The sequence below is a fragment of the Symphalangus syndactylus genome, chromosome 21 (genome assembly GCF_028878055.3).
Source record: "Symphalangus syndactylus isolate Jambi chromosome 21, NHGRI_mSymSyn1-v2.1_pri, whole genome shotgun sequence".
In the NCBI taxonomy this organism is placed as follows: domain Eukaryota; kingdom Metazoa; phylum Chordata; class Mammalia; order Primates; family Hylobatidae; genus Symphalangus; species Symphalangus syndactylus.
In genome coordinates this window covers 57,043,271-57,071,050 of record NC_072443.2, presented here as the reverse complement: position 1 = coordinate 57,071,050, position 27,780 = coordinate 57,043,271, and the positions used below count along the sequence as shown (strand labels likewise).

Here is a 27,780-nt window from a genome sequence, read left to right as displayed (position 1 = left end):
ACCCCACTCCTGGTACCAGTTTACTGGATTAGTCCATTTTTATGCTGTTGATAAAGACATACCTGAGACTGGGCAATTTACAAAATCAAGAGGTTTATTGGACTTACAGTTCACATGGTTGGGGAGGCCTCACAATCCTGGCAGAAGGTAAGGAGGAGCAAGTCACATCTTACATGGATGGCAGCAGGCAAAGAGAGAGCTTGTGCAGGGGAACGCCTCTTTATAACCGTCATATCTTGTGTGATCCATTAACTATCATGAGAACAGCATGGGAAAGACCCACCCCCATGATTCAATAGTCTCCCACTGGGTCCCCCCCATAACATGTTGGAATTATGGGAGCTACAATATGAGATTTGGGTGGGGACACAGAGCAACTCCATATTAGTCTCCCAAAGTGCTGGGATTACAGGTGTGAGCCATCTTGCTGGCCAGAGCATCTTTCATATGCTTACTTGTATATCTTCTTTGGTGAGGTATCTGTTAAGATCTTTGGCTCGTTTTTTAATTGGGTTGTTTGTATTTTTATTGTTGTGTTCTAAGAGTTCTTCATGTATTTTGGATAACAGTCCTTTATTAAATGTGTCTTTGTAAATAGTTTCTCGTGGCCTGCAGCTGGTCTTTTCATCCTCCTGATGGTTTGTTTCTTTTTCAGAGCAGAAATGTTTAATTTTAATAAAGTCCAGCCTACCAATTACAGATGGCCCTTGACTTACAATACTTTGACTTACAATTTTTCAGTTTACCATGGTGTGAGAGTAATAGGCATTCATTAGAAACATATTTCAAATTGTGGATTTTGATATTTTCCCAGGCTAGTGATATGTGGTATGATATTCTCTTGAGATGCCGGGCAGTGGCAGCAAGCTGCAGCTCCACTCAACCACACGATCGTGAGGGTAAACAACTATCGACTAGTACTCTGTGTTGCACTGTGTTGCCAGATGATCTTGCCCAACTGCAGGCTGACATATATGTTCTGAACATGTTTAAGGGAGGCTAGGCTCAGCTATGATGTTCAGTAGTTAGGTGTAATAAATGCATTTTATACTTAGGGTGTTTTCAACTTATAGTGGGTGTATACCCCCATCCTAAGTTGAGGAGCATCTGTTTTTCTTTCATAGATCATGCCTTTGGTGTTGTATCTAAAAAGACATTGCCAAACCCAGAGTCATCTAGATTTTCTCCCATGTTATCCTTTAGGAGGTTTATAGTTTTGTGTTTTATATGTAGGTAGGTCTGTGATACATTTTGAGTTATTTTTTGTGATGGGTATAAGGTGTGAAAGATGTGTGTCTAGGTTCTTTTTTTTTTTTTTTTTTTTTTTTTTTTTTTTTTTTTCCATGTGGTTGTCCAGTTGAACAGATTATCTTTTCTGCATTGTGTTGCCTTGGCCCCATTGTCAAAGATCAGTTGACTAAGGTGGGTCTAATTCTGGGCTCTCTGTTCTGTGATATATTTTTTTATTCTTTCACCAACCACACTGTCTTGCTGACTGTAGCTGTACAGTTGGTCTAGAAGTTAGGTAGTGTCAATCCTCCAACTTTGTCCTTCTTTAATATTATGTTGGCTAATCTGGGTCTTTTGCCTCCCTACAAAAACTTTACAATCAGCTTGTTTTATATCTACACAATACATTGCTGTGATTTTGATGCGATTGCATTGACTCTATAGGTCAAATTGGGAAAAACTTGATTATCTCGACATATTAAGTCCTCCTATCCATGAACAAGAAATACCACTTTATTTTTAGATTGTCTCCAACTTCTCTCATCAGTAGTTCTCCATATGTACATCTTGTACATATTTTGTTATTTGTACCTAGGTATTTTGGGTGTTGCTAATGTGAATGATATTATATGGTTTTTTAAAATTAAAATTTGATAGTATTTGAACATCAATTCAGAAATTTGTCTTGTTGACAAATGTACTTTATTCATAGATTTTTCTTTCAATTTTTTATGTGATAAAATACATATAAAATTTGCCATTCTGTTTTTAAACATACAGCTCAGTGGTATTAAATTCCTTCATAATATTGGTGGTTATCACCACCACTTACCTTCACAATTCTTTTCTCTTATAGAACTGAAACTCTATAACCATCAAACAATAACTCCCCATTTTCTTATCTCTCCAGCCCTGCCAGCCACTTTTCTAAGTCCCTCATAAGTAGAATCATACATTATTTGTCTTTTTGTGATTGGCTCATTCCACTTAGTATAATGTTCTCAAAGTTCCTCCATGGTGTAGCATGTGTCAGAATTTCCTTACTCTTAAAGGTTGAATAATATTTCATTGTATGTAGCATATACTACATTTTGTTTATCCATTCATCCATGGATGGACACTTGGATTGCATCCACATTTTAGCTATTGTGAATAATGCTGTTATGTACATGAGTGTACAACTATTTCTTCAGTTCCCTGCTTTTAATTCTTTTGGGTGTATAGCCAGAATTGAATTGCTGGATTCTTTTGGGTATATATCCAGAATTGAATTGCTGGATCTTATAATTCTTTTTTATTTTTTATTTTTTATTTTTTTTTTGAGACGGAGTCTTGCTCTGTCACCCAGGCTGGAGTGCAGTGGCGCGATCTCGGCTCACTGCAAGCTCCGCCTCCTGGGTTCACGCCATTCTCCTGCCTCAGCCTCTCCGAGTGGCTGGGAGGACTACAGGCACCCACCACCATGCCCGGCTAATTTTTTGTATTTTTAGTAGAGACGGGGTTTCACCATGGTCTCGATCTCCTGACCTTGTGATCGCCCGCCTCGGCCTCCCAAAGTGCTGGGATTACAAGCGTGAGCCACTGTGCCCAGCTCTCTTTTAATTTTTTCAAGTAACTGCCATGCAATTTTTTATGATGGCTGCAGCATTTTACATTCCAATCAGCAATGTAAAAGGGTTTTTTTTTTATCGTCACATGCTTGTCAACACTTGTTATTTTTCTTTTTTATTTTAAAATAGTAGCCATTCTAATGTATGTAAGGTGGGGTCTCACTCTTTTACTTGCAGTTCTCTAATTATTAGTGATGTTGAGCATCTCTTCATGTGCTTATTGGCCATTTGTATATCTTTAGAGAAATGTCTGTTCACATCACCCGTCCATTTTTTAACTGGGTTGTTTGTTGTTGAGTTTTAGTATTACCTGTGTATTCTGTATATTAATTTCTTATCAGGGCTGGGCACAGTGGCTCATGCCTGTAATCCCAGCACTTTGGGAGCCCAAGGTGGGCGGATCATGAGGTCAAGAGATGGAGACCATCCTGGCCAACATGGTGAAACCCTGTCTCTACTAAAAATACAAAAATTAGCCAGGCATGGTGAGACGTGCCTGAGTCTCAGCTACTCAGGAGCCTGAGGCAGGAGAATCACTTGAACCCAGGAGGTGGAGGTTGCAGTGAGCCAAGATCACGCCACTGCACTCCAGCCTGGCAACACAGTGAGACTGTCTCCAGAAAAAAAAAAAAATTCTTATCAGATATGATTTGCAGATTATTTTGTCCCATCCCAGAAGTTGCCCTTTTACTCTGTTGATGTTGTCCGTCTATGAAATTCAGTCTATTTTTTTTGTTTCCTGTGCCTTTGATGTCATATCTAAGAAATCATTGCTAAATCCATTGTTGTGCAGCTTTTGCCCTGTTTTTTCTTCTAAAAGTTTTATAGTTTTAGGTCTTCCATTTAGGTCTTTGATCTATTTCGAGTTAATTTTTTAATATGGTGTTAGGTGAGAGTCCAATTTCCTTCTTTTGCCTGTGGATATCCAGTTTTCCCGGTATCATTCATTCAAAAGACTCCTTTTTTTACTGAAACACCAGGGTTTCTGTCTAGGTCCTGCTGCTGCTTGGTGCACAGAAAGCCAATCACTGAGACAAGTACGGCCAAGAAAGAAGGCTTTAATCCGGTGCTGCAGCCAAGGAGATAGGAGCTCAGTCTGAAGTCCATCTCCCTGACTGACTAAAACTAGGGCTTTATATAGCAGGGAGGAAATGTAACAATATGTAAGAAAATAAAAACTAGAGAGGGGTAAGGAGGCATCTGGTGCCGTGATCTGATGAGTTCCAGTTATTTGATTCTTTTCTTTTTTTTTCAATAGGCCTGAAGGTCCTTTCCTGAGGGAAGGAACTCAGATAAAACAAATAGGAGTTTCAAGCTTTAACAGCAGAAGGGTCAACTTCCGTGTTTATCCAAAAGCAACTGTCTGTGGGACTCTTGGGTTGGTTTCACTTTTTTTCATTGGATGATCTTGGCACCCTTGTCAGAAATTGAGACTGTATCTGTGAGGATTGTTTCTGCGTGCTCTATTCTGTTTCATTGGTCTATGAATATGTCTTGTCTCTATGCCAGTACTACACTGAACTTTGTAGCTTTGTACTATAGTAAATTTGATTACTGTAGCTTTGTAGTAAGTTTGGAAATCAGGAAGTGTGAGTCTCCAGCTTTGCTCCTCTTCTTCAAGATTGTTTTGGCAATTAAGTGTCTCTTAAGATTACATATGAATTTTAGGATGGCTTTTTATTTCTGCAAAAAACACCATTGGATTTCTATAGAGATCACAATGAATCTGTAGATTTCCTTGGGTAGGATCTTAACAATACTAATTCTTCCAATTCATGAATATGGGTTGTGTTCCCATTTATTTATGATGGGGTGTATTTCCATTTATTTATGATGTCTTTAATTTCAGCATTGTTTTATAACTTTTATTGTATAAGTCTTTCACCTCAAGTTAATTCCTAAGCATTATATTCTTTTTGATGCTATTGTAAATAAACTTATAGTTTCTTTTTTAGATTGTTCATTATTAGTGCATAGAAATGTAACTGGTTTTCATGTTAACTTTGTATCCTGCTGCTTTGCTGAATTCAGTTTTCGTAGACTGTAGGGTTTTGTACATGTAAAATCATATCATTTGCAAGCAGAAATCGTTTTACTTCTTCCTTTTCAATTTGGATGCCTTTTATTTATTTTCCTTGACTAATTTCTCTGGCTAGAACTTCTAGTATTGTGTTGAATAGAAGTGGTGAAATTAGGCATCCTTGCCTTTTTACTGATCTTAGAGAGAAAGCGTTCCTTCTTTCATCACTGTGTATGATATTTGCTGTGGGTTTTGTTGCATATGGCTTTTATTATGTTGAGGCAGTTTCCTTCTATTCCTAGTTTAAGTGTTTTTATCATGAAAGGGGTTGAATTTTGTCAAATGCTTTTTCTGCATCAATCGAGATGATTGTGTGGCTTTTCCTCCTCACTTTCTTCAGTTTATATGGTGTTACATTGGTTTTTCATCCTTCCATTCCAGGAATAAATCTCACTTGGTCATGTTGTATAATCCTTTTAATATAAGATATGATCTAATATGTAGAAAACTGTAAAGATGTCACAAAAAAAACTTTGACTTAATAAATGAATTCAGCAAAGTAGCAGAATGCAAAGTCAACACAGTTTACTGTTATTTCATTGAGGATTTTTGCATTAATTTATAAGTGGTATTAGTCCATGGTTTTCTCATAGTGCCTTTGTCTAGCTTTGGTGTCAGGCCACTGCTGGCCTCATAGAATGACTTAGGAAGTGTTCCATCTTTAATTCTTTAGAAAAATTTGAAAAGCAGTGGTACTAGTTCTTTAAATGTTTGATAGAACTCACCAGCGGAACCATCAGGTGCAGGGCTTTTGTTTGTCGGGAGATTTTTGATTACTGATTCAGTCTCCTTATTGGTTATAGATCTATTCAGATTTTCCGTTTCTTTGTGATTTCATTCTGATGGGTTTTGTGTTTCTAGGAATTTGTCTATTTTCATCTAGGTTATGGTATTATGTTTGTAATTTCAAATTCCACTTGTTCATTGCTAGTATACTGGAAAATAATTGAGTGTTTTTTTTTTTTTTTTTTTTTCTTTTTTTTTTTTGACATGGAGTCTTGCTCTTGTTGCCCAGGCTGGAGCGCGATCTCGGCTCACTGTAACCTCCACCTCCTCCCAGGTTCAAGTGGTTTTCCTGCTTTGGCTTCCTGAGTAGCTGGGATTCCAGGTGCATACAACCACACCCAGCTAATTTTTTAATTATTAGTAGAGATGGGGTTTTGTCATGTTGGCCAGGCTGGTCTCAAAGTCCTGACTTCAGGTCATCCACCCACCTCGGCCTCCCAAAGTACTGGGATTACAGGCATGAGCCACCGTGCCCGGCCTAGTCTTATATATTGACTGTGTATCCTGCACCCTATGTATCCTGCAGTGTTGCTATGATTGCGTGTTAGTTCCAACAGTGTTTTTATTGATTTGGATTTTCTACGTGGGCAGTCATGTCATCTATGAACAGACAGTTTTATTTCTTCCTTCCCAATCAGGAAGAAATAAAAGAAATAAAAAAGAAATAAAACTGTCTTTATTTCTTTTTCTTATTTCATTAGCTAGGCCTTCTATTATGATGTTGAAAAGGAACGGTGAGGGGATTTTCTTGCCTTGTTCCTGTTTTCTTGCCTTCTTGCCTTCATGGAGAAACTTCTGGTTTTTCACCTTTAGTTAAATTCTTAGATGTAGAGATTTTGTGGATGTTCTTTATCAAATTGAAGTTTCCCTCTATTCCTAGTTTACTGAGAGTTTTTGTCATAAATGACTGTTCAATTTTGTAAAATGTTCTTTCTGCGCCTATTGATATAATGTGATTTTCTTCTTTTGCCTATGGATGTGATGGTTTATATTGATTTTCAAATGTTGAACCAGGCTTGTGCACCTGGGATAAATCCTACATGATCATGGCATATAATTCTTTTTATATACAGTCATGTGTTGCTTAATGATGGGGATACATTCTAAGAAATGTGTTTGGTGATTTCATTGTTGTATGAACGTCGTAAAGTGTCCTTATACAAACCATGACAGCATAAGCCTACTGCACACCTAGGCTATATGGTATAGCTTGTTGCTCCTAGGCTGCAAGCCTGTACAGTATGTAACTGTAATGAACACTGTAGACGACTATAACACAACGGTAAGTACTTGCGTATCTAAATGTATCTCGATATAGAAAAAGTACAGTAAAAGTATGGTATAAAAGATTTTTTTAAAATGGTACACCTGTGCAGAATACTTACCATAAATGGAGTTTGTAGGGCTGGAAGTTGCTCTGGGTGAGTCAGTAGTGAGTGACCGTGAAGGTCTAGGACAATTTGTACACCACTGTAGCCTTGATAAACAACACTAAACTTAAAAAATATTTTTTGGTCTTCAGTAATAAATTACCTTTAGCTTACTGTAACCTTTTTCACTTTATAAATGTTTTGATTAAAAACTTTTTTTACTCTTTTGTAATAACACCTAGCTTAAAACACAAACAAATTGTACAGCCATACAAAAACATTTTTTCTTTATATCCTTATCCTGTATGCTTTTTCCTTTAAAAATTTTTATTTTATTATTTAAACTTTTTTGTTAAAAACTAAGACACAACATACACATTAGCCTACACCTACACAGGGTCAGGATCATCAGTATCACTGCCTTCCACCTCTACATCTTGACCCACTGGAAGGTCTTCAGGGGCAATAACATGCATAGAGCTGTCATCTCTTATGATAGCAATGCCTTCTTCTGGAATGCAGTTAATTTTTTTTATTAAGTAGAAGGATTACACTTTGCTAAAATAATGCTAACATGTATAGTATAGTAAATACATAAACTGATAACATAGTTGATTATCAAGTATTATGTACTATATATAATTGTACGTGGTATATTTTATACTATGGGCAGCACAGTAGTTTATTTACACCAGCATCACCACAGACATGGAAGTAATGTGTTGCACTATGACATTGTGATGGCTATGGCTTCACTAGGGCTTAGGAATTTTTTGGCTCCATTATAATCTGTGGGACCACCATTTTATATGTAGTTCCTCCTTGACTGAAATGTTGTGTGGTGCATGACTGTATCATTGGATTTGATTTGCTAATATTTTAAGATTCTTGCATCTATGTTCATAAGATATATTGGTCTGTAGTTTTCTAGTAATGTCTTTATCTGGCTTTGGTATTAGGGTGATGCTGGCCTTATAGAATGAATTAGGAAGTATTCCCTTTGCTTCTGTCTTCTGAAAGAGATTGTAGATGATTGGTATAATCTCTTTCTTAAATGTTTGGCAGAATTCCCCCAGTGAGCCCATCTGGGCCTGGTGCTTTCTATTTGGGAAGGTTATTAATTATTGATTCAATTTATTTTATAGAAATAGGCCTGTTTAGAATTTCCATTTTTTTTTTATTTGAGTTTTGGTGGATTCTGTCTTTAAATAATTGGTTCAATTCATTTAGTTTTATCAAATTTCTAGATACGGGGTTGTTGATAGTATTCTTTTATTATCCTTTTCATCAATACAGATCTCATAGACATGAAAAGGATAATAAAGGAATACTATCACTAAAAAGTGATTCTCTCTTTTTATCTTAGTCTAATTGGAGGCTTATCAATTTACTTTGTCAAAGAACTAGCTTTTGGTCTTATTGATTGATTGTTTCTCCATTGATTTTCTGTTTTCAGTGTTACTGATTTCTCCTCTAGTTTTTATTCTCTTTTCTTCTGCTTACTGTGGATTTAATTTGCTGCTCTTGTTACCTAAGGGGTAAGATCAGATTATTGATTTTAGGTCTTTCTTCTTTTCTAATATATTATTTCAGTGATACAGATTTCTCTCTCTAAGCACTGCTTTCCCTGCATCCCATGAATTTTGATACATTGTGTTTTCATTTATATTTAGTTCAAATATTTTAAATTTCTCTTGAGATTTTTTATTCATGTGTTATTGTTTAACCTTACATATATTGAGATATTCCAATTATCTTTCTGTTGTGAATTTCTGGGTTCTATTGTGGTCTGAGAGCAGACTTTATATGATTTCTGTTCTTTTAAATTTGTTAAAGTATGCTTTATGGCCCAGAATGTTCTACCTTGGTGAATATTCCATGTGAATGTGAGAAGAATGTGTATTCTGTGGTTGTTGGATGAAATAGAGAGGTGAATTCTATCCAGTTGATTAATAAATAGTGTTTTGAGTTCAAGTGTGTCCTTTTTAACCTTCTGTCTGCTGGATCTTTCTACTTCTGATAGAGCAGTATTGAAGTCTGCAGCTACAAAAGTAGATTCGTCTGTTTCTTCTTGCCATACTATTAGTTTTTACCTTGTGTATTTTGATGCATTGTTGTTAAGTACATACACATTAAGAACTGTGTCTTACTGGAGAATTGAGCCCTTTATTATTATGTAATGCCCTTCTTTATCGAATAACATTATTTGCTTTGAAGTCTGTTCTATCTGAAATTAATTCAGATACTTCTACTTACTTTTGCTTAGTGTTCGCATGGCGTATTTTTTTTCATCTACTTTTAATGAATAAATGTCTTTATTTAAATTGGTTTTCCTTTATATATCATATAATTGGGTTTTATTTCTTGTTCCATTATAATAATCTGCCTTTTAATTGGTACATTCAGATCAGTGTGATTATTGATATAATTAGATTAATATCTACCATATTTGTAACTATTTTCCATTTGTCACCTTTGTTCTTTGTTGCTATATTTGTCTTCTAGTCCTTTTTCTTGCCTTTTGTGGTTTAATTGAGCATTTTTTAAAAATTTATTTTTGTGTGTGTATGTATATATATAATTTTTTTTTTTTTTTTTTGAGATGGAGTCTTGCTCTATCACCCAGGCTGGAGTGCAGTGGCGCATCTTGGCTCACTGCAAGCTCCACCTTCTGGGTTCATGCCATTCTGCCTCAGTCTCTCGAGTAGCTGGGACTACAGGTGCCTGCCACCATGCTCGGCTGATTTTTCGTATTTTTTTAGTAGAGATGGGGTTTCACTGTGTTAGCCAGGATGGTCTCGATCTCCTAACCTCGTTATCCACCCGCCTCGGCCTCCCAAAGTGCTGGGGTTATAGGCATGAGCCACAGCACCTGGCCTGTATATTTTTTAAGGTAGGGTCTCACTCTGTTGCCCAGGCTGGAGTGCAATCGTGTGATCTCAGCTCACTGCAGCCTCAACCTCCCAGGTTTAAGCCATCCTCCCACTGTAGTCTCCCAAGTAGCTGGGACTACAGGCATATGTCACCATACCTGGGTTTGTTTTTTTTTATATTTTGTAGAGACCAGGTCTCTATATGTTGCCCAGGCTGGCCTTGAACTCCTGGACTCAAGTGATCCTCCTACTTCAGCCCCGCAAAGTGCTGGGATTACAGGTGTGAGCCACTGTCCCCAGCCAACATATTTCAATATGGCTTCTTTTGTCTCCCTTTGCTGGAAGCAAAGAGATTTTTCTCGAGTATTTACTGAGAGAACCTGGTTTAGCTCCTATAAGTAATACTCACAAAAGCATGGGGGCTTCCCTATAACTAGGTCCCCCTGGAGTTTTTATCACTGAGACTTGTCCATAGGTAGCAATTTGTCAGCTACAGTTTGTTTTTTCTGCCCCTCTCCCAGTTTCTGTGGAGGTTTCTGCTCCAGCCTGTTGTGATTCTCTGTATCCACCTGACTGTCTCTCCAGTTCTGGGAGCAGTGGTGTATTAGTCCATTTTCACACTACTATCAAGAACTACCTGAAACTGGGTAATTTATAAAGAAAAGAGGTTTAATTGACTCACAGTTCCACATTGCTGGGGAGGCCTCAGGAAACTTACAATTATGGTGGAAGGGGAAGCAAGGCACTTCTTACATGGTGGCAGGAGAGAGAGAGCAAATGGGGAAGTGCCACTTTCAAATCATCAGATCTCATGAGAACTCGCTATCACAAGAACAGCATGGGAAACTGCCCCCCCCCACCCCCATCCAATCACCGCCCACCAGGTCCCTCCCCTGACAACGGGATTACAATTTTAGATGAGATTTAGGTTGGGACACAGAGCCAAAGCATATCAAGTGGTTTCTCCTGTGACCTCACTGAAGTTTTTGAGAAATACATGCACGTGTATTTTTTAAATCATCAAGAGCAAGTAAGTATAATGCTAAACAAGAAGTTAATAGAAACTGCATGTTTCCTCCCCTCTTTGAAAATACATTAGCATTTGTTTTTAGATAGAGTGTACATTTCCTGGAGTCATTGTTTAAGAATAATAGACAAACAAGCTGGGCATGGTGGCTAACACCTGTAATCCCAGCACTTTGGGAGGCCGAGGTGGGTGGATCGCTTGAGGCCAGGAGTTCTGAGACCAGCCTGGGCACTGTGGCAAAACCCCATCTCTACTAACAATACAAAAATTAGCCAGGAATGGTGGCGTGCGCCTGTAATCCCAGCTACTGGGGTGGCTGAGGCAGGAGAAGTGCTTGAACCCAGGAGGCAGAGGCTGCAGTGAGCCAAGATCACTCCACTGTACTCCAGCCTGGGCAACAGAGTCTCAAAACAAGCAAAAAAACAAAGACACTACAAACCCATTTTGCTTTTCATGAATTGAAAATCATTATTTGGTGTTGTCAGGAGCTCTTAGACTCTGTGAAAGGCATTTTCCAGAGAGTTGCCGAAAATTAGAAGGGTTGGGGGGCGGGGGTTGAAATGCCTAGGCAGAGATGATAGGTTTGATATAGTAAAGAGTAAGGAGTCACCAAAGTGTCTTAGCAAGGGAATACTCTAAAAATCATGTTTTAAGAACAGATTCTACCATCTGTGTCTGGGGTGTGTGTGTTCATAGAGAAAACCTAGCCTCCCAAAACAAGCAAGGAAAATCATGGATTATGAAAGGATCTTTCTACTAAAAGAGTCGTTATTACTTCTCTATTTTGCAAACTCTCTCAATACCTTCAGAATATTTACAGCCTTCCAAAATGTAATGTGTACCCTTCTCAGGACTGTGCCTAATGCAGTTCACTGAAGAATTGTGCTGTTTTACATAGACTGACAGGTTCTTGTTCAAATTCTTTGTGATAACATCTTTTCATTTTCTTTTCTTTTTTGGGTAGTTTTAAATACATTTTCCTTTTTAAGAAGGCTAGGATGTTTGGGGGGAAAAAATCCTTGTACTTTTTGTAAGCCACTTATAACACAGATTAACTTCACAGCACATAAAAAGAATACCAGAGAACCCTTGCATGCTTAAATATGCCCCTCGAGGATTAAGTTTTTCCACATATTTTTAAGCCATTGCTATTAATAATGTTCCAACATTAAACTTTCTGTACATCCTCATTATGGAGGAGGCCTTTTTTTTTTTTCTTCATTCTGCCCTTGCTGTTAGTTTTTCCATGGTCAGATATGTAGCATTATAAAATTATCTGTGGAAACATACAGTCTGAATGTTTAACTGGAGTCTAACAAAGTATCATGTCTGGGGCTGTTCCAATTTTTATTCAAAGATGTTGTCAGTTTTTCAAACTTAATTGTTCTTTTGTCTTACTGGAAACCTGGCAGAAGGTGGCTATTTACAGGCATATCTTAGAGAGATTATGGGGCAGACCACCACAATAAAGCTAATCCTCACGGTAAATCAAGTCTCACAATTTATTTGGTTTCTCAGTGCATATAAAAGTTACATTTTTATTATACTGTAGTCTATTAAGTGTGCAATAGCATTATGTCTAAAAATACATGCATACCTTAAGTAATACAAAATACATTTTTTGCTAAAAAATGCTAACAATATTGAGCTTTCAGCAAATTGTAATCTTTTTGCTAGTGGAGATTCCTGCATTGATATTGATGGTGGCCACTTGATCAGGGTGGTAGTTGCCAAAGGTTGGGGTGGCTGTGGCATTTTCTTAGAAAAAGACAAGTTCGTTGCAGCAGTTGGCTTTTCCTTTCAGAAGAGATTTCTCTGTAGCATGCAGTGCTGTTTGATAGCATTTTACTCACAGCAGAACTTCTTTAAAAATTGGAGTTGTCCTCTCAAACCCTGCTGCCACTTTATCAACATGATGTTCTAAATCTTTAGTTGTCATTTCAACAATGTTCACAGCATCTTCATCAGGAATAGATTCCATCTAGAAACCACTCTCTTTGCTTACCTGTAAGAAGCAACTCCTCATCTGTTCAAGTTTGATCCTGAGATTGCAGCAGTTCAGTCACATCTTCAGGCTCCACTTCTAGTTCCCTTGCTTTTTTCACCACATCTGCAGTGACTTCCTCTTGAACCCCTCAAAGTCATCCATGAGGGTTGGAACAACTTCTTTCAAACGCCTTTTGATGTTGATATTTTGACCTCTTTCCATGAATCACGAATATTCTTACTGGTATCTAGAATGGTGAATCCTTTCCAGAAGGTTTTCAATTTACTTTGATTAGATCCATCAGAGAAATCACCCTGTATGGCAGCTATGGCCTGATTAAATGTATTTTTTAAATAATAAGACTTGAAAGTCAAAATTACTCCTTGGCACAAGGGCTGCAGAATGGATATTGTCTTAGCAGGCATGAAAACAACATTTATCTCTTTGTACATCTCCATCAGAGCTCCTGGGTAACCAGGTACATTGTCAGTGAGCAGTAATATTTTGAAAGGAACCTTTTTTTCTGAGCAGTAGGTCTCAACAGTGGGCTTAAGATATTCAGTAAACTTACATGCTGTAAACAGATGTGCTGTTACCCAGGTTTTGTTGTTTCAGTTATAGAGCACAGGCAGAGAAGATTTAGCATAATTTTTAAGGGACCTAGGATTTTTAGAATGGTCAGTAAGCATTGGCTTCAACTTAAAAGTCACCAGCTGCTTTGGCCTTGACCAAGAGAGTCAGCCTATTTTTTGAAGCTTTAAAGCCAGGCATTGACTTCTCTTCTGTAGTTACGAAAGTCCTAGGTGGCATCTTCTTCCACTAGAAGGCGGTTTCATCTATGTTAAAAATCTGTTGTTCAGCCACATTTCTCAATTTTCTGAGCTAGATCTCATAATAACATGTTGCAGCTTCTACATCAGTACTTGCTGCTTCGCCTCTCCCTTTTACGTTATGGAGACAGCTTCTTTCCTTAAACCTCATTAGCCAACCTCTGCTAGCTTCCAGCTGTGCTTCTGTAGCCTCTGTACCTCTCTCAGCCTTCATAGAAGTAAAGGGACTTTTAGCTTTGCTCTGGATTAGGCTTTGGCTTAAGGGGATATTGTGGCTGGTTTGATCTTCTAGATCACTAAAACTTTCTCTGTAGCTCTTTTACTTGATTTTTGTGTGTTCATTGGAATAGCACTTCTAATTTCCTTCTAGAACTTTCCCTTGGCATTAACAACTTGGCTGTTTGGTGCAAGAGATTTAGCTTTTTTAGCATGTCTCAGCTTTTGACATGCCTTCCTCACTATGCTTAATCATTTCTAACTTTTTTTTTTTTTTTTTTTTTTTTTTTTTGGAGACAGTCTCACTCCGTTGCCCAGGCTGGAGTGCAGTGGCGCAATCTCAGCTCACTGCAACCTCCGCCTCCTGGGTTTAAGTGATTCTCTTGCCTCAGCCTCCCAAGTAGCTGGGATTACAGGCGTGTGCCACCACACCCAGCTAATTTTTGTATTTTTAGAGACGGGATTTCACCATGTTGGCCAGGCTGGTCTTGAATTTCTGACCTCAAGTGATCCACCCACCTTGGCCTCTCAAAGTGCTGGGATTACAAATAGGCATGAGCCACCTTGCCTGGCCTATTTCTAGCTCTTGATCTAAAGTGAGAAATGTGTGACTCTTCCCTTTCACTTGGACACTTTGAGGCCATTGTAATTGGCCTACTTTCAGTATTGTTTTGTCTCAGGAAATAGGCCCAAATAGAGGGAGAGAGATGAAGGAATGGCCAGTTGGTGAATCGGTCAGAACACATACAACATTTATCTATTAAGGTCACCATCTTATATAGGTACAGTTTGCGGTGCCCCAAAACAGTTACAAAAGTAACATCAAAGACCACTGAACACAGATCACCACAACAGATATAATAATAATGAAAAAGTTTGAAATATTGTGAGAATTACCAAAATGTGACAAAGAGACACGAAGTGAGCACATGGTGTTGGAAAAATGGTATTGATTCCTTTGCTCAATGCGGGTTGCCACAACTTTCAATTTTTTTTTTTTTTGTAATCACTAAACACATAGTACTTACCATTTCAAAAAAGATCACTTAATTTCAGTGCACATTTTTTCCTGATGTAACATTCTGGTTTATAAGGAATCTTGTTATTACTGAGGGATTGAGTTATTTATTAAATGTCTTTTTTTTTCCAGGGGTTAGGTTGTCAAATCAATTTCCCATGGCTAATCAGCCTGGGCTTGACTCTATGCACGTAATGGTCCTCCACTCCCACAGCTCTCTAGGACTTGCCGTCTCTCTGATCCCAACAGCCTGCAGGTCTTTTCTTACTAGCCAGGACTCTTTCCCAGTCCCTTCAGTGGTGTTCACCAGCCCCACAGTTTCTCTGACCTTAACCTTTTGATCCTTATTCTGCCAGTCCCTTAGCTTAGATGGGTTCTTAATTTCTTTTCTCCCCAAGTTTGTATTTTTCTGTCCTGACCAGAGGTGTCAGATTGTTCCACACTGTTTAAATGTGCCAGTCAGCCTCTCTTCTCAGCTGGGCCTCAGGGTCACCACTCTTCTCAAGCCCCATAGTCTAACCCTTCTCGGGTCACAGAGGACTTCCTGCCTGCTATCTAGACCCTAGAGCTCCCCTGCCCCCCATCCCCTGGTCCCTTCACTTTTCACTGCTGCAGCTTTGCTCATCCTTCCCTCCTCATTCCTGCCCCTGAGGGAGAGCTGCCCCTCCTTTCCAGTGCCAACCTCTTCATCAGTGCTTTAGAGTTCTGCCTCAGAACTAAACAAAAACACAAACCAACTAAAGATTTTAATATTTTTATATTAATATTTAAAATTGTCTGATTTTAATATTAAATAACATTTGGTTTTAAGAAATATTATTAAATATTTAATGTTAATAAATATTGTTTATTAACATTAAATAAAGGTGGGAGGATCACCTGAACCCAGGAGGTTGAGGCTGCAGTAAGCTATAATTGTGCCACTGCACTCCAGCCTCGGTGACAGGGCGAGACTATCACCAAGAAAAAAAGAAAAAAAAAAACACTGTTTGCAGCAACAAAAGTTAGAAAGCCCTACCCTTTAACAAAGAGCTGATTAAATTATGGTGTGTTTATTATCGGTGGCAATTAAATAATTTTAATTTTAATAAATATTTTTAATATTAAATATTTAAAAACCTTATTTTAATAAATATTGAATAATTATTAAGTAACACATGCACATGGATTTAAAAATTAAAGTAGTATAAAATAGTCTACAGAGGCTATTTGATGCCAGTTTGTGTGTATATGCATTCTGCCAGAGATATTCTTCCATAGATGATACATGCATAAACAAGTATGTACATCCATGCATTTCTTCTTCTTCCTGTCTCCTCCTTCCACTCTTTTTGAATACAAATACTATCTATACACAGTCTAGATATTGCTTTTTAAATATATTGCTATGTTTTGGAAAACAATTTGTGTCAGTACTGTAGACCTGCCTCATTCTTTTAATGGATACAAAATATGCCTTTTTTTTGTTTTTGAAGACTGTCAACCCAAGTTGGAGTGCAGTGGCGTGATCATAACTCATTGCAGCCTCAACCTCCTGAGTTCAGGTGATTCTCTCACTTTAGCTTCCCAAGTAGCTGGAATTACAGGTGCACTCTACCACGCCTGGCTAATTTTTAAATTTTTTTGTGGAGACGAGGTCTCACTATGTTGCCCAGGTTGGTCCTGAACTCCTAAGCTCAAGCAGTCCTCCTGCCTTGGCCACCCAAAGTGCTAGGATTACAGGCGTGAGCCATCGTGCCTGGCCCAAACAGCGTTTCAGTAAGCATCCTTACAACATACGTCTTTGTGCCCATGTACAGCTTTATCAGTATGAAGTCTTAAAAGTGGAATTGCTGGATTAAAGGGTGCCTGCATTTTCATCTTCTGAAAAGAAAAAAATTCTATTTCTTGTATTATTACTGTTCCAGTCTGTTTATGCATTGTTTATTTCTTAGATATGTCTTCAATGTCTGCCATCTTTTTAAAGCATTCATCTCTTTATTTTTTGTGAGTTCCCAGAGAATTTCTGAGGCATTCTGGTTCAGCGTTGTACGTTTCACAGTCCCTGTGATGACTGAATTCCTAAATGTGATACTCATTGTTTCTAAGAACTCTTTACTCTTCTCATATTCTCCTCTCTAGTGTATAGGCCTTTTATTTCTTAACTTTCTATGTAAGGATAACATATATCCAAAAAAAAAACACACAAATCTTCTGTTCAACTTAATGAATTCTCAAAAAGTACACCTTATGTAACCAATGCTTAGATAAATAATTACCAGCGCCTTGGAATGTCCCTTGTGCCCCTTACAGTCTCTCTATGGGTGGCCACTATCTTCTAACACCACAGATTCATGTTGCCTGTTTCATTTTAATTTTATATAAATGTAATTGTACAGTACATACTACTTCTCCTTTCTTTTGTGTAACATTATGTTTGAAGGCAGTTTGTTCTCACTGATATATAGTATTCCATTGCATGACTATACCACAATCCATTTGTTCATTCTACTGTAGATGTTCACCTCAGTGGTTTCTAGTTTTGGGCTATTATGAATAGTGCTGCTATGGACAGTTTTGTTTGTATCTTCTGGTGTGCACATATGTACACATTTTTGTTGGGTGTATATACACATAGAGTAGAATTGCTGCATCATAGGGCATAGAGTCCTGGTTGTTCCACATCCTTGCCAGCACTTGGTATTTTCTTTGTCATTTTAGTCTTTTTGATAGGTGCAACGTAGTGTTTCATTGTGGTTTCAGTTTTCATATCAACTACTCACGCCATGGAGCCCATTTTCATGTTTATTGGCTCTTTGGATATCCTCTTTTGTGAAGTACCTATTGAAATTTATTTTTCCATTTTAAAATTATTTTTAAAAATATATTTGGCTAGCTCGTATGTCATACTTTTTTGACAAAATCCTTTTTCCCCTCCCTTCGCATTTTCCTTTTAAATTTATTTTCTTGGCTTTTCTCTCACCTGTTCTTTTCTAACCAGTGAACTTTACAGCCACTAACTAATCCTAACTCTTCCAGAATTTTTAGTGAATTTGCATGAAACTTACTTTATTTGAGAAAACATTGGTACTCAAACTGGAAGATAATGTTATTGTCATTCTAAGAAGAGAAAAGACGATAAATACTAAGCCGTCCTAGTTTTTTGGCCACTAGATTGCATTATTATCCCCATATTTAATTCTCATTTTAATTTTATTTTTGACAAGAGCTTGTTAGAAGTGAAAGTCTTTTAATTTGCATTTTAAGTCTGGAGCCTCTTTTTTTAAAAATGTAAATGTTTTACAGGTTCTTGATCAATATGAACGAGAAGGATTTAACTTCCTAGCCAAGGTGTTTAATTCTTCACATTCCTTCTTAGAAGACTTGACTGGTCTTACATTGCTGCATCAAGAAACCCAAGCTGCCGAGGTAAGAACAAAACACGCTTTCTGTATTGAAGGCTGACATGCTTAAAACTATTTGATATTCACCATATGGAAAAGGAAGAAAGCAATTTTTAATTTTTGTAACTTGGAACAAATATCACTAAATAAGTCTGCTAGTTACCAGAGAACGAATAACCTTCAGCAAGTGCTGGATACTGATGTGTGTAGGTTGCTGTCCAGTAGGTGCCTAATACACAAAATCACTGTGATAAAGGAAGTATAGGTTGTAGATTTCCAGGCACCTCTTGTCCTTACTGAAGATCTGCATGTGTATGACCATCGGAGAGAGTTGGCTTTAATGTCCGTATATCAAAATGTAAGTTGGTAAAGACACTGGACTCCAGCTGTGTTCTTTAGAAAGAAGGTGTTGGACTCTGGCCATGTTCTTCAGAAAGAACATGCCTGGCTTTTTCACGATTTGATCAGTCTTCTTAGACCCTGAACCCCACCATGAAATGGCTTCCCCAGACACAACCTGAGAGAGTTATGCTTTGTTTCTCAGCTAGAATATTTTGCAGATCTTAATTTCCTGGGTCATTGCATCTTTTTTTTTTTTTTTTTTTTTTTTTAAGACTGAGTTTAAGAAATAAATTATTGGCTGGGCAAGGTGGCTCACGCCTGTAATCCAAGCACTTTGAGAGGCCAAGGTGGGTGGGTCACAAGATCAGGAGTTTGAGGCCAGCCTGGCCAACACAGTGAAACCCTGTCTCCACTGAAATAAAAAAATCAGGTGGGCGTGGTGGCAGGCACATGTAATTCCAGCTACTTGGGAGGCTGAGGCAGGAGAATTGCTTGAATCCCGGAGGCAGAGGTTGCAATGAGCCGAGATTGTGCCACTGCACTCCAGTCCGGGCAACAGTGTGAGACTCCACCTCAAAAAAAAAAAAAAAAAAAAAAAAGAAATTATTTTGTTTTTCCAAATGCTCGCTGTTCTTAGAAAAGGGAATGCCGTGTATGGTGATAGAGCTATTTGGATCACTTGGCAAAATGTGCAATTCCTTAGAATTGATGAGTGAGATTAAATTAATATCTTTTCCCCTTAGTTACCTGGATAAAGAAGCCATGAGGAGAAATGTAGCTTATGTTGTGTTTCCACAAACTACGTAAGGAAAACCTTGACTTCCTGTGTCTTGCAGGGGTATACCCGTGCACTTGCCATTAGTCCTTTTAAGTTGCAGTTCTTCCCACCAACTAGAGAAAAATGTGTAAATTATTTCTAGCTAGGTGGCAAAACTCCCCCAGCCATCTTGTCAAATGATTGCATGGGTGCAAAGATCTATAAATTCCTCCATAGGTTGCACATCCTCGCCATTCAGGGAGACCCCAAGTTGTCAATGGATAGATGGCCAGGCCCAGTACTGGACCAGCCAGTGGTGAAAGGGCTGCTGTTTGGAGAGGTGGAGCTAGTGCTGAGTATGGGAAGACCATGTAGAAATATCAAAGTCAGACCCATTGGAGCTTTGAGCAGATTGTGAGATTTTCCGGTACACCAGGGAGGCAAGATAGTATATCTTTAGTGCTGGACTTACAGCTAAAGGCAGTCCTTTAAATTGTTCTGGTGTCCTCTGGGCATTAAACAGATGCAGTCTTCCACTTACGGCCAATAGTTAGAGCCACAAAGAGTCTATTTCAAGTTTCAGGAGATGAATGGCATCTCCGCTGCTCTTTGAGAGACTTCAAGGTATTTTTCCCCTGAATTGTGACTGGGTTCCCAGGCAGGGTTCAGAACATTGTGTTTATTGTCTGCCATGTTATCTTTTAAGCAGTGCTGTACTGCCTGATGGTATGGAAGAGGCAACATAGATGTTTGTAAACATGCAGTCATCTGATGGCTAAGGAAGTTTTGCCACCCAGCTAGAAGTAATTTACATATTTGTTTAGTTAGCTAGAAGAATTTCAACTTGAAATTGACCCAATTTTTCACTCTTTAAAACAGAGCAGATGCTCAAATAGTGGGCAGGTTTCTAGATTTAACCTGGTTTATCTTGCATTTTAGTTGGTCAAATCTTAATGGATTTTTCACAGACTTAGAGAAAGTTTAAAAGCAATGGTGACTAGATGGTGGAGCAGAAGGGAGCATGATTTCATCCACGAGCCTGAGTTTTCTTTTTGAATTTTCCTCTGCTAAATTACATCTTTAGTTTTGGAATCATACATCACATCAAATTTTAGATTAGAGATGGTAAACTGTTTGGCCTATGAGCCAGATATGGCTTGCAGGTATGTATTTTTTGGCCTGCGCTGTATGTTAAATTCTGAATAAAGCCATCATTTAAAAATCACAAGTTTTAGGCTGGGCGTGGTGGCTCACAGCTGTAATCCTAGCACTTTGGGAGGCTGAGGAGGGCAGATCACCTGAGGTCAGGAGTTCGAGACCAGCCTGGCCAACATGGTGAAACCCCATCTCTACTAAAAATGCAAAAATTAGGCATGGTGGCGCATGCCTGTAATCCCTGTTACTTGGGAGGCTGAGGCAGGAGAGTGACTTGAACCCGGGAAGCAAAGATTGCAGTGAACCAAGATTGCGCCACTGCACTCCAGCCTGGGCGACAGAGCAAGACTCCATCTCAAAAAAATAAATAAATAAAAAATAAATCACAAGAGGGTCTGAATTTTCCCATTTCCAACTTTGAAAAATCAGATCCAGGAACTCCAGATGTGCATCTCTTAATAGTGATGGTTAGCTAGAGCCAAGAAGCAAAGTTTATAGATAATGCACTTGATATAAAATTTAAAGGTATTACAAAATATTCTGGGCTGGGCATGGTGGCTCATGCCTCTAATTCTAGCACTTTGAGAGGCCAAGGCTGGCGGAGTGCCTGAGCTCAGGAGATTGAGACCAGCCTGGGCAACACAGTGAAACCCCATCTCTACTAAAAATACAAAAAACTAGCCTGGCGTGGCAGCGTGCACCTTCAGTCCCAGCTACTCAGGGACGAGGTAGGAGAATTGCTTGAACCAGGGAGGCAGAGGTTGCAGTGAGCTGAAATGGTGCCACTGAATTCCAGCCTGGGTGACAGAGCGAGACTCTGTCTCAGGGAAAAAAAAAAAAAAAAATTCTGTGAAAAGGGAATCTTCTTTCTATACATGTCCCTTAGCTCCTCAGTTCCTTTCCTGGAGACAAACACTGTTGTTACTTTCCTGCCCAGAGATATTCTTTAGGTTATATTCTTTATTTACATGATGCCCTTTAGTAGGTGACCCTTAATAGGTATTTGAGCTTATAACCCCTGTCTTCAAAAAGGATCATTATTTTTCTTAACTCTGAATAGGACTGTGTTTTAAGATAAGGTTTGAAATACAGGACTTAGTAGAGGACCTCATAGCAACAAAAATTATTGTTATAACTATATCATTTTATATTACTTTGAGAAATGTGTGTGTGTGTGTAAGCAAAATATATAAATATATGTTAAAATATTTATATATATATATATATATATATATATATATATATACCTTTACACATATCTGTGTGAAAGTAGTGTTTCGATTTACATACTTGATTCTCAGTGCATTTACAGGTGGTCAGTAATAAAAACACAAAATTCTGCATTCTATGTAGAAAGGTCTCCACTTATTTATTTTAGCAACACAATCAAGATGCTAAATTAATTCTCATTTTGGGTTAACTGTTTCCATCTATCAACATTGGAATTGCAAGCAATTCAACTAGATAATTATATGTGACATTACCATTATATACTTTGTTTATAAAATATGTGTTTAAAAAATATACTGAGCATCTTTTGAAAATCTGATACCAAGCACTGTGCTAGTAACTGAATACAGAAGTTAATGAGACACTGACCCTCAAGGGCTCATAGTCTAGTGTGAGAAGCTGACATGTAAATAGTGAGCTCTAATGCAATAAAAAATGTTTTATTCATTTGTATATTAAGTGCTGAGAGAGCAGTTACTTCTGCCTAGGGGAATAGGGATGTCAAGAAAAGCTTCACAGGAAGAGAACAAATATTTCATTTAGTTTTAAAGGATGAGTGGACTATTTTTAAAAATAAAAGTTGGATTTTGGCAGAGAAAGAGTAGAGAAGGGATGGGCAAGAAGCCTAGGGCGTTCTAGACTGAATAAAGGTCTCTGAGGCCAAGTCTTTAGTATATTACTCAAAATCATGAGTAGTGTGATGTACTTGGAGCCGGAGTTACCTGAAGTCAACATAATGTTTTTTAATAATAGCTTTATTGAGTTATAATTCACATACCATAAAACACACCATTTTGGCTGGGTGCAGTGGCTCACGCCTGTAATCACAGCACTTTGGGAGGCCAAGGTGGGTGGATCACTTGAGGTCAGGAGTTTGAGACCAGCCTAGCCAACATGGCGAAACCTTGTCTCTACTAAAAATACAAAATTAGCTGGGTGTGGTGGCATGTGCCTGTAATCCCAGCTACTTGAGAGGCTGAGGCAGGAGAATCACTTGAACCCGGGAGGCAGGGGCTGCAGTGAGCTGAGATCGTGCTGTTGCATTCCAGCCTGCAAGGGCAGGGAGAAAAAAAAGAAAAAAAAAAACCACACACACACAACACACACACACACACACACACACCTTTTTAAAGTGTGCAGTTCAGTGGTTTTTAGTATATTCACAGAGTTGTGCAACCATTACCACTCTCTAGAAAATTTTCATCCCCCCCACCCAAAACAAACTCTGAACCTATCACTCCCTGTTCCCTCCTCCTTCCAGCCCCTGGCAACCACTAATCTTCTTTCTGTCTGTAAGGATTTTTCTATTCTGGACACATCACATAAATGATCCTTTGTGTCTGGCATCTTCTATTTAGCACAGTGTTTTTAAGGTTTATTCATGTTGTAGCAAGGTACGTAATTGTTTTTCATTTAAAGAAAAAGTCTCAATGCTATTAGAATTTTCCATATTCTTTGCACCTGTGGTCTGTCTCCCTAAATATAGCCGCTTTATGAAGGAGGAATGCAAAGCTGATCCAACTAGAGACTACAAATTCCTTTATATTCTATATTTATATAGAAAGGGACACATAGCAATGAATTGGAAGCCATATCCAAGCTAGAATCATCTAGATTTAGTGAGACTGACTAATGCAACCCAATTTTTTGCACTCATCCCCTGTCCATCAGATACCTGAAAATGATTGCAATGATTTTAAACTAGGTTACTGGTATAGTCATACTGCTGTTGAGATTAGCAGGCAAATTACTAAGTTAGTTTTTATTGGAGGAGAGGTCAAGATGCAAGGGTGCATAGTGGAGACTGGGGACCAGGCTGACAAAGGTGAATTGTTTTAGGTAGTGATGACTTTGAGGTAATGGGATAAGTGAGTGAAAATGACTGGTTGGCACTGGAGATGGGATGGAGATGGAGCTTGGAGAAAAAGAATAGCACTAGTAAATGGATTTAGCTAGACAAAGGAGATTTACCCTATTCCATTTAGCACAGTGAGGAGAGGCTAGAGAGCTAGGATGCAATAAAAAAAATTTTAATGAGAAATGTGTATGGTAGATTAATTTTATCTCAAGTTATAGATTAAAAATTTTAAATACCACATAAATGCCATTTGCCTTTGCTAATGTTATATTTTTATGAAGAAGGAGCCTTGCTTAAGAATGATATAATGGACTTTGGGGACTTGAGGGAGAAGCTTGGGAGGGGGGTAAAGGATAAAAGACATATTGGGTGCTGTGTACACTGCTTGGGTGACAAGTGGACTAAAATGTCAGAAATCACCACTAAAGAACTTACCTATATAACCAAAAATCACCTGTACCCCAGAAACTATTGAAATAAAAAAAAAAGGAGACTTGGACAGATAGCCATATTCTTTGCCAAATTATAGTTACATTCTGCTCATGGGGGATTAGGAGGTTCAATGGAAGAAAGGCCCCACTCAGCTTTCTCCCCTCTTAAAATGTTGCCTTGTGAATTAGGGAATTTCGCATAAAGCTCTGACCTTTACTTCCAAGGCCTTTACTGAGAATGGGTTTGGATACTTGGAGATTGATCCTGACTCCCTATCCCTCCTAGATCTTTATTTATCCTATTTGGAACCCAGGGAAATGGCCTTAAAGTTGATGAACTACAGGGTGTCCAAGTCATGGAGCTATTGAGGTTCTCACCAAGTATCTTTTAAATTGCTGCATTTGGGATGGGTGCAGTGGCTTACACCTGAAATCCCAGCACTTTGGGAGGCTGAGTTGGGAGGATTGCTTGGGTCTGGGAGTTTAAGGCCAGCCTGGGCAAGATGGTGAGCCTCTGTCTCTATTTAAGAAAATTAGAAATTAGCCAGGCATGGTGGCACACCAGCTACTTATAATGCTGAGGCAGGAGGATCACTTGAGCCCAGGAGTTTGCGGCAGACAGTGAGCTATGATTGTGCCACTGTACTCCAGCCTGGGTGACAGAGCAAGACCCTGTCTCTTATTTAAAAAAAAAAAAAAGCTGTGTTTGTTGAAGAAATGCTCAGTCTAAATCAAACATATGAACACCTTAGCCATGTTCCACCAAAACTTGCTGTGACTTACCTTTTTAGAGTTATTTCTCATCCTTTGAATAAGTATCAGTTCACGTGTATTTATTTGTTGGAACTGTGGGTTCTACATCATGAGAAATGCCAAAATATTTTCTAACTGAATCTAAGTAGAGATAAGACTAATTTATAAGAGAGTTAATAGAACAAGCTATATTGGTATATCCCTGAGAAATTCAAATTCTTAAGTCCCTTTACCCAATTTCCCTGAAATACTTCATTCCTATTCATGCAAGTTTGCACGTTCCGTGATTCCAGGATTAATTTTAGGCTGTTTTACTTCCTTGCCTTGACCATATTGTCAGTATTTGATGTTGTACCATGCAGTTATGATTTCAGGGTTGCAATTACAGTGCACCATTAATATAATTTGCATTTTGTCAAGGTTGTGCTAAACAGAACTTCCTTTCTGCAGATTTGGGGATTAATGAATGATCATCTAAAAAGAAAGTTTAGCAACAACCATAACATAGGCTATAAAATCATAAACAGACCAGCAGAAATGAACAGGGCTGAGCTGATTAATTGATTATGAATTAAAATGTAGATTGTGATTCATTCACTATAGAACTCAGAATTCCAGAAAATGCCCATTTCTCTCATAGCCAAAAAGTCATATGAAAAACATTACGGTCATGTGATATGACTTCATTGGCACAGCAATTTACTATTCAGCAAAGTAAATAACACAATTAACAAGTGTTTCTGCTGGGCCTTTTGCACTTACACTGAGATTTTGGCCTCTCCTCCACACAGCTGGTTTTGATTTGGTTCCTGTGGAATATTTTGTTTTGTTTTGTTTTGCATTTAACAACAGTCAGATATTTATGTACAGCTTCATCAAGAGCCCCTAATGACAAATATGCCTTTGGAGGCCAGTAGAAGCTGTGGGAAACCCCCGTGTCAGCACTCAGACCTGTTTCCAATGGAGAGAAATCGCTCTGGGGACTGAACTAGCCTGCTCATGAATCCAGTTCCCTTTTCCCAGAGCCTTCTGCTAGCTCACTTCCAACCCGTGCTGGCCATCCTGGGATTGTGCCCTGCCTTGATTTTTCCTTATGAAGCAATCCCTCAAGACACAGCCTTGGCCCTCTCTCCTGAGTGAGGGAGGAAAGGCAGAAACAGGCAGAAAGCCATTTACTTCTTAGATTGGAAACTAGAGCCTGGTTTTTGAAATAAAGCTTGGCAGTATCTCACTTATAACTTACTGTATAAAATGTGTACCTTTTATTTGCTGTCAGAGTTATCTACATGAATTTGAGATGTTTGGATAAATTGGTATTAGGGAAAAAGTTGCAATTGGAGAATAGACAATGAAGTCTGGGCAGAGTTCCCCACCCTTCGGAAGAGTCTCGGATAGTATAATCCGCTTGGAGAAGTCTAAGGGAGAAAGAAGGGGGGAAATCATAAATGCTAAAAGCAAAGCAAAGACAGCTAGTATTAGGAAATAGAACATGGGAATCCAGTCCTTCTTACATTGTACTCCTGGTTCCGCCAGTGTTCTCATGAGTGACCTTGGATGAATCCTTCAGTGTTCTGTGCATGCTTCCCCACTTAAAATGAGAGGATTGAATCATGTGAAATTCTTTTTTTTAAGCCTCCTTTCTAGAAAAAATGAAGTGCTTTTCAACTCTAATTTAGTGATTTTGATTCAAATATACCATGTATAACCAAAAAGGAAAAAGATAGACAATTTTTACATAAAAGTGTTTAAAAATATATCAAAGTACTTACTTTTTATACATTTTATAAATATTCTTTGGTATCTATTATATCTAGCTACCATTGCCAGAAACTTTTTGCAGATTTTGAGATTTACATCTACTTTGAGCCTTAATAGAACATTGCTTATACTTTGTATTGATGTGTGTCACTGTACGTATAAATCTAAAATGGTATAATTCAGCCTAATAACTTACCTCCTTCACCAGACTCAGTGCCACTTTTGACTTCTTTATAAACTCAAACCCACCCTGACCGTAACTGGGTATGTTCACAAAACATGCTACTCACTACCCCTCAGTACAGCTTCCGAAGATGAGTTCCAAAGCCCTCTTACTTTAATAGCAGCATCCTTAGAATGCTGAATGTGTAATAATAGGGGAGTTTCTTTAATAATCAGCCATATTACATTAGAATACTCATAAAGTGCATGAGTAACCCGAATCCTGGCCTGATCGGAAGGTCTGAGTTCATACCCCAGCTCCCACACATAGCCAAGACTGCCATGTTCTTCTGTGTGGGCTGTGTCAGGCAGGACCGTGTGCAGCAGTCATGTGAGACCTTGGGTTATTTACTTCATTGACCTTCGTTTCCATCATTTTGTAGGATGTGATTAATAATTCCTACTCCTCACAATTACCATATTAAGTAAGAAAGCACATTACAAAAGAAAAAATAAATTGGACTCCATCAAAATTTTAAACTTTGTGCTTCAAAGGACATAATCGAGAATATGAAAAAGTAGGCCACAGTATAAGAACAGCATTTTGCAAATCATGCCGGATAAGGGTCTGGTATCTAGAATATAGAGGGAACTCTAAGCTGGGTGTGGTGGCATGTGTCTATAGTCCCAGCTGCTTGGGAGGCTGGGGTGAGTGCATTGTTTGAGCCCAGGAGCTGAGACCAGCCTGGGCAGCATAGTGACAGTCCATCTCTAAAAACAACAACAAAACCCAGAATATATAGGGAACTCTTACAACTTAATATAAAGACATAGAACTCAATTAAAAATGGGCATTAGATTTAAAACAACATTTCTCCAAAGAAGATATACAGATAATCACATGATATCATAATCAAATAAGAT

General features: G+C 38.3%; 1 protein-coding gene across 34 annotated transcripts in view; it reads left to right on the top strand.

The window, feature by feature from the left end:
- Positions 1 to 27,780, top strand: part of ATG7 (autophagy related 7) — a 279,894-nt gene that overhangs the window by 141,334 nt on the left and 110,780 nt on the right. For all 34 annotated transcript variants that reach the window (XM_063630317.1, XM_063630305.1, XM_063630318.1 and 31 more), the window contains one exon: positions 18,313 to 18,435. In XM_063630317.1, the coding sequence (XP_063486387.1) occupies positions 18,313 to 18,435 (123 nt within the window). The remainder of the gene's footprint in view (positions 1 to 18,312; positions 18,436 to 27,780) is intronic.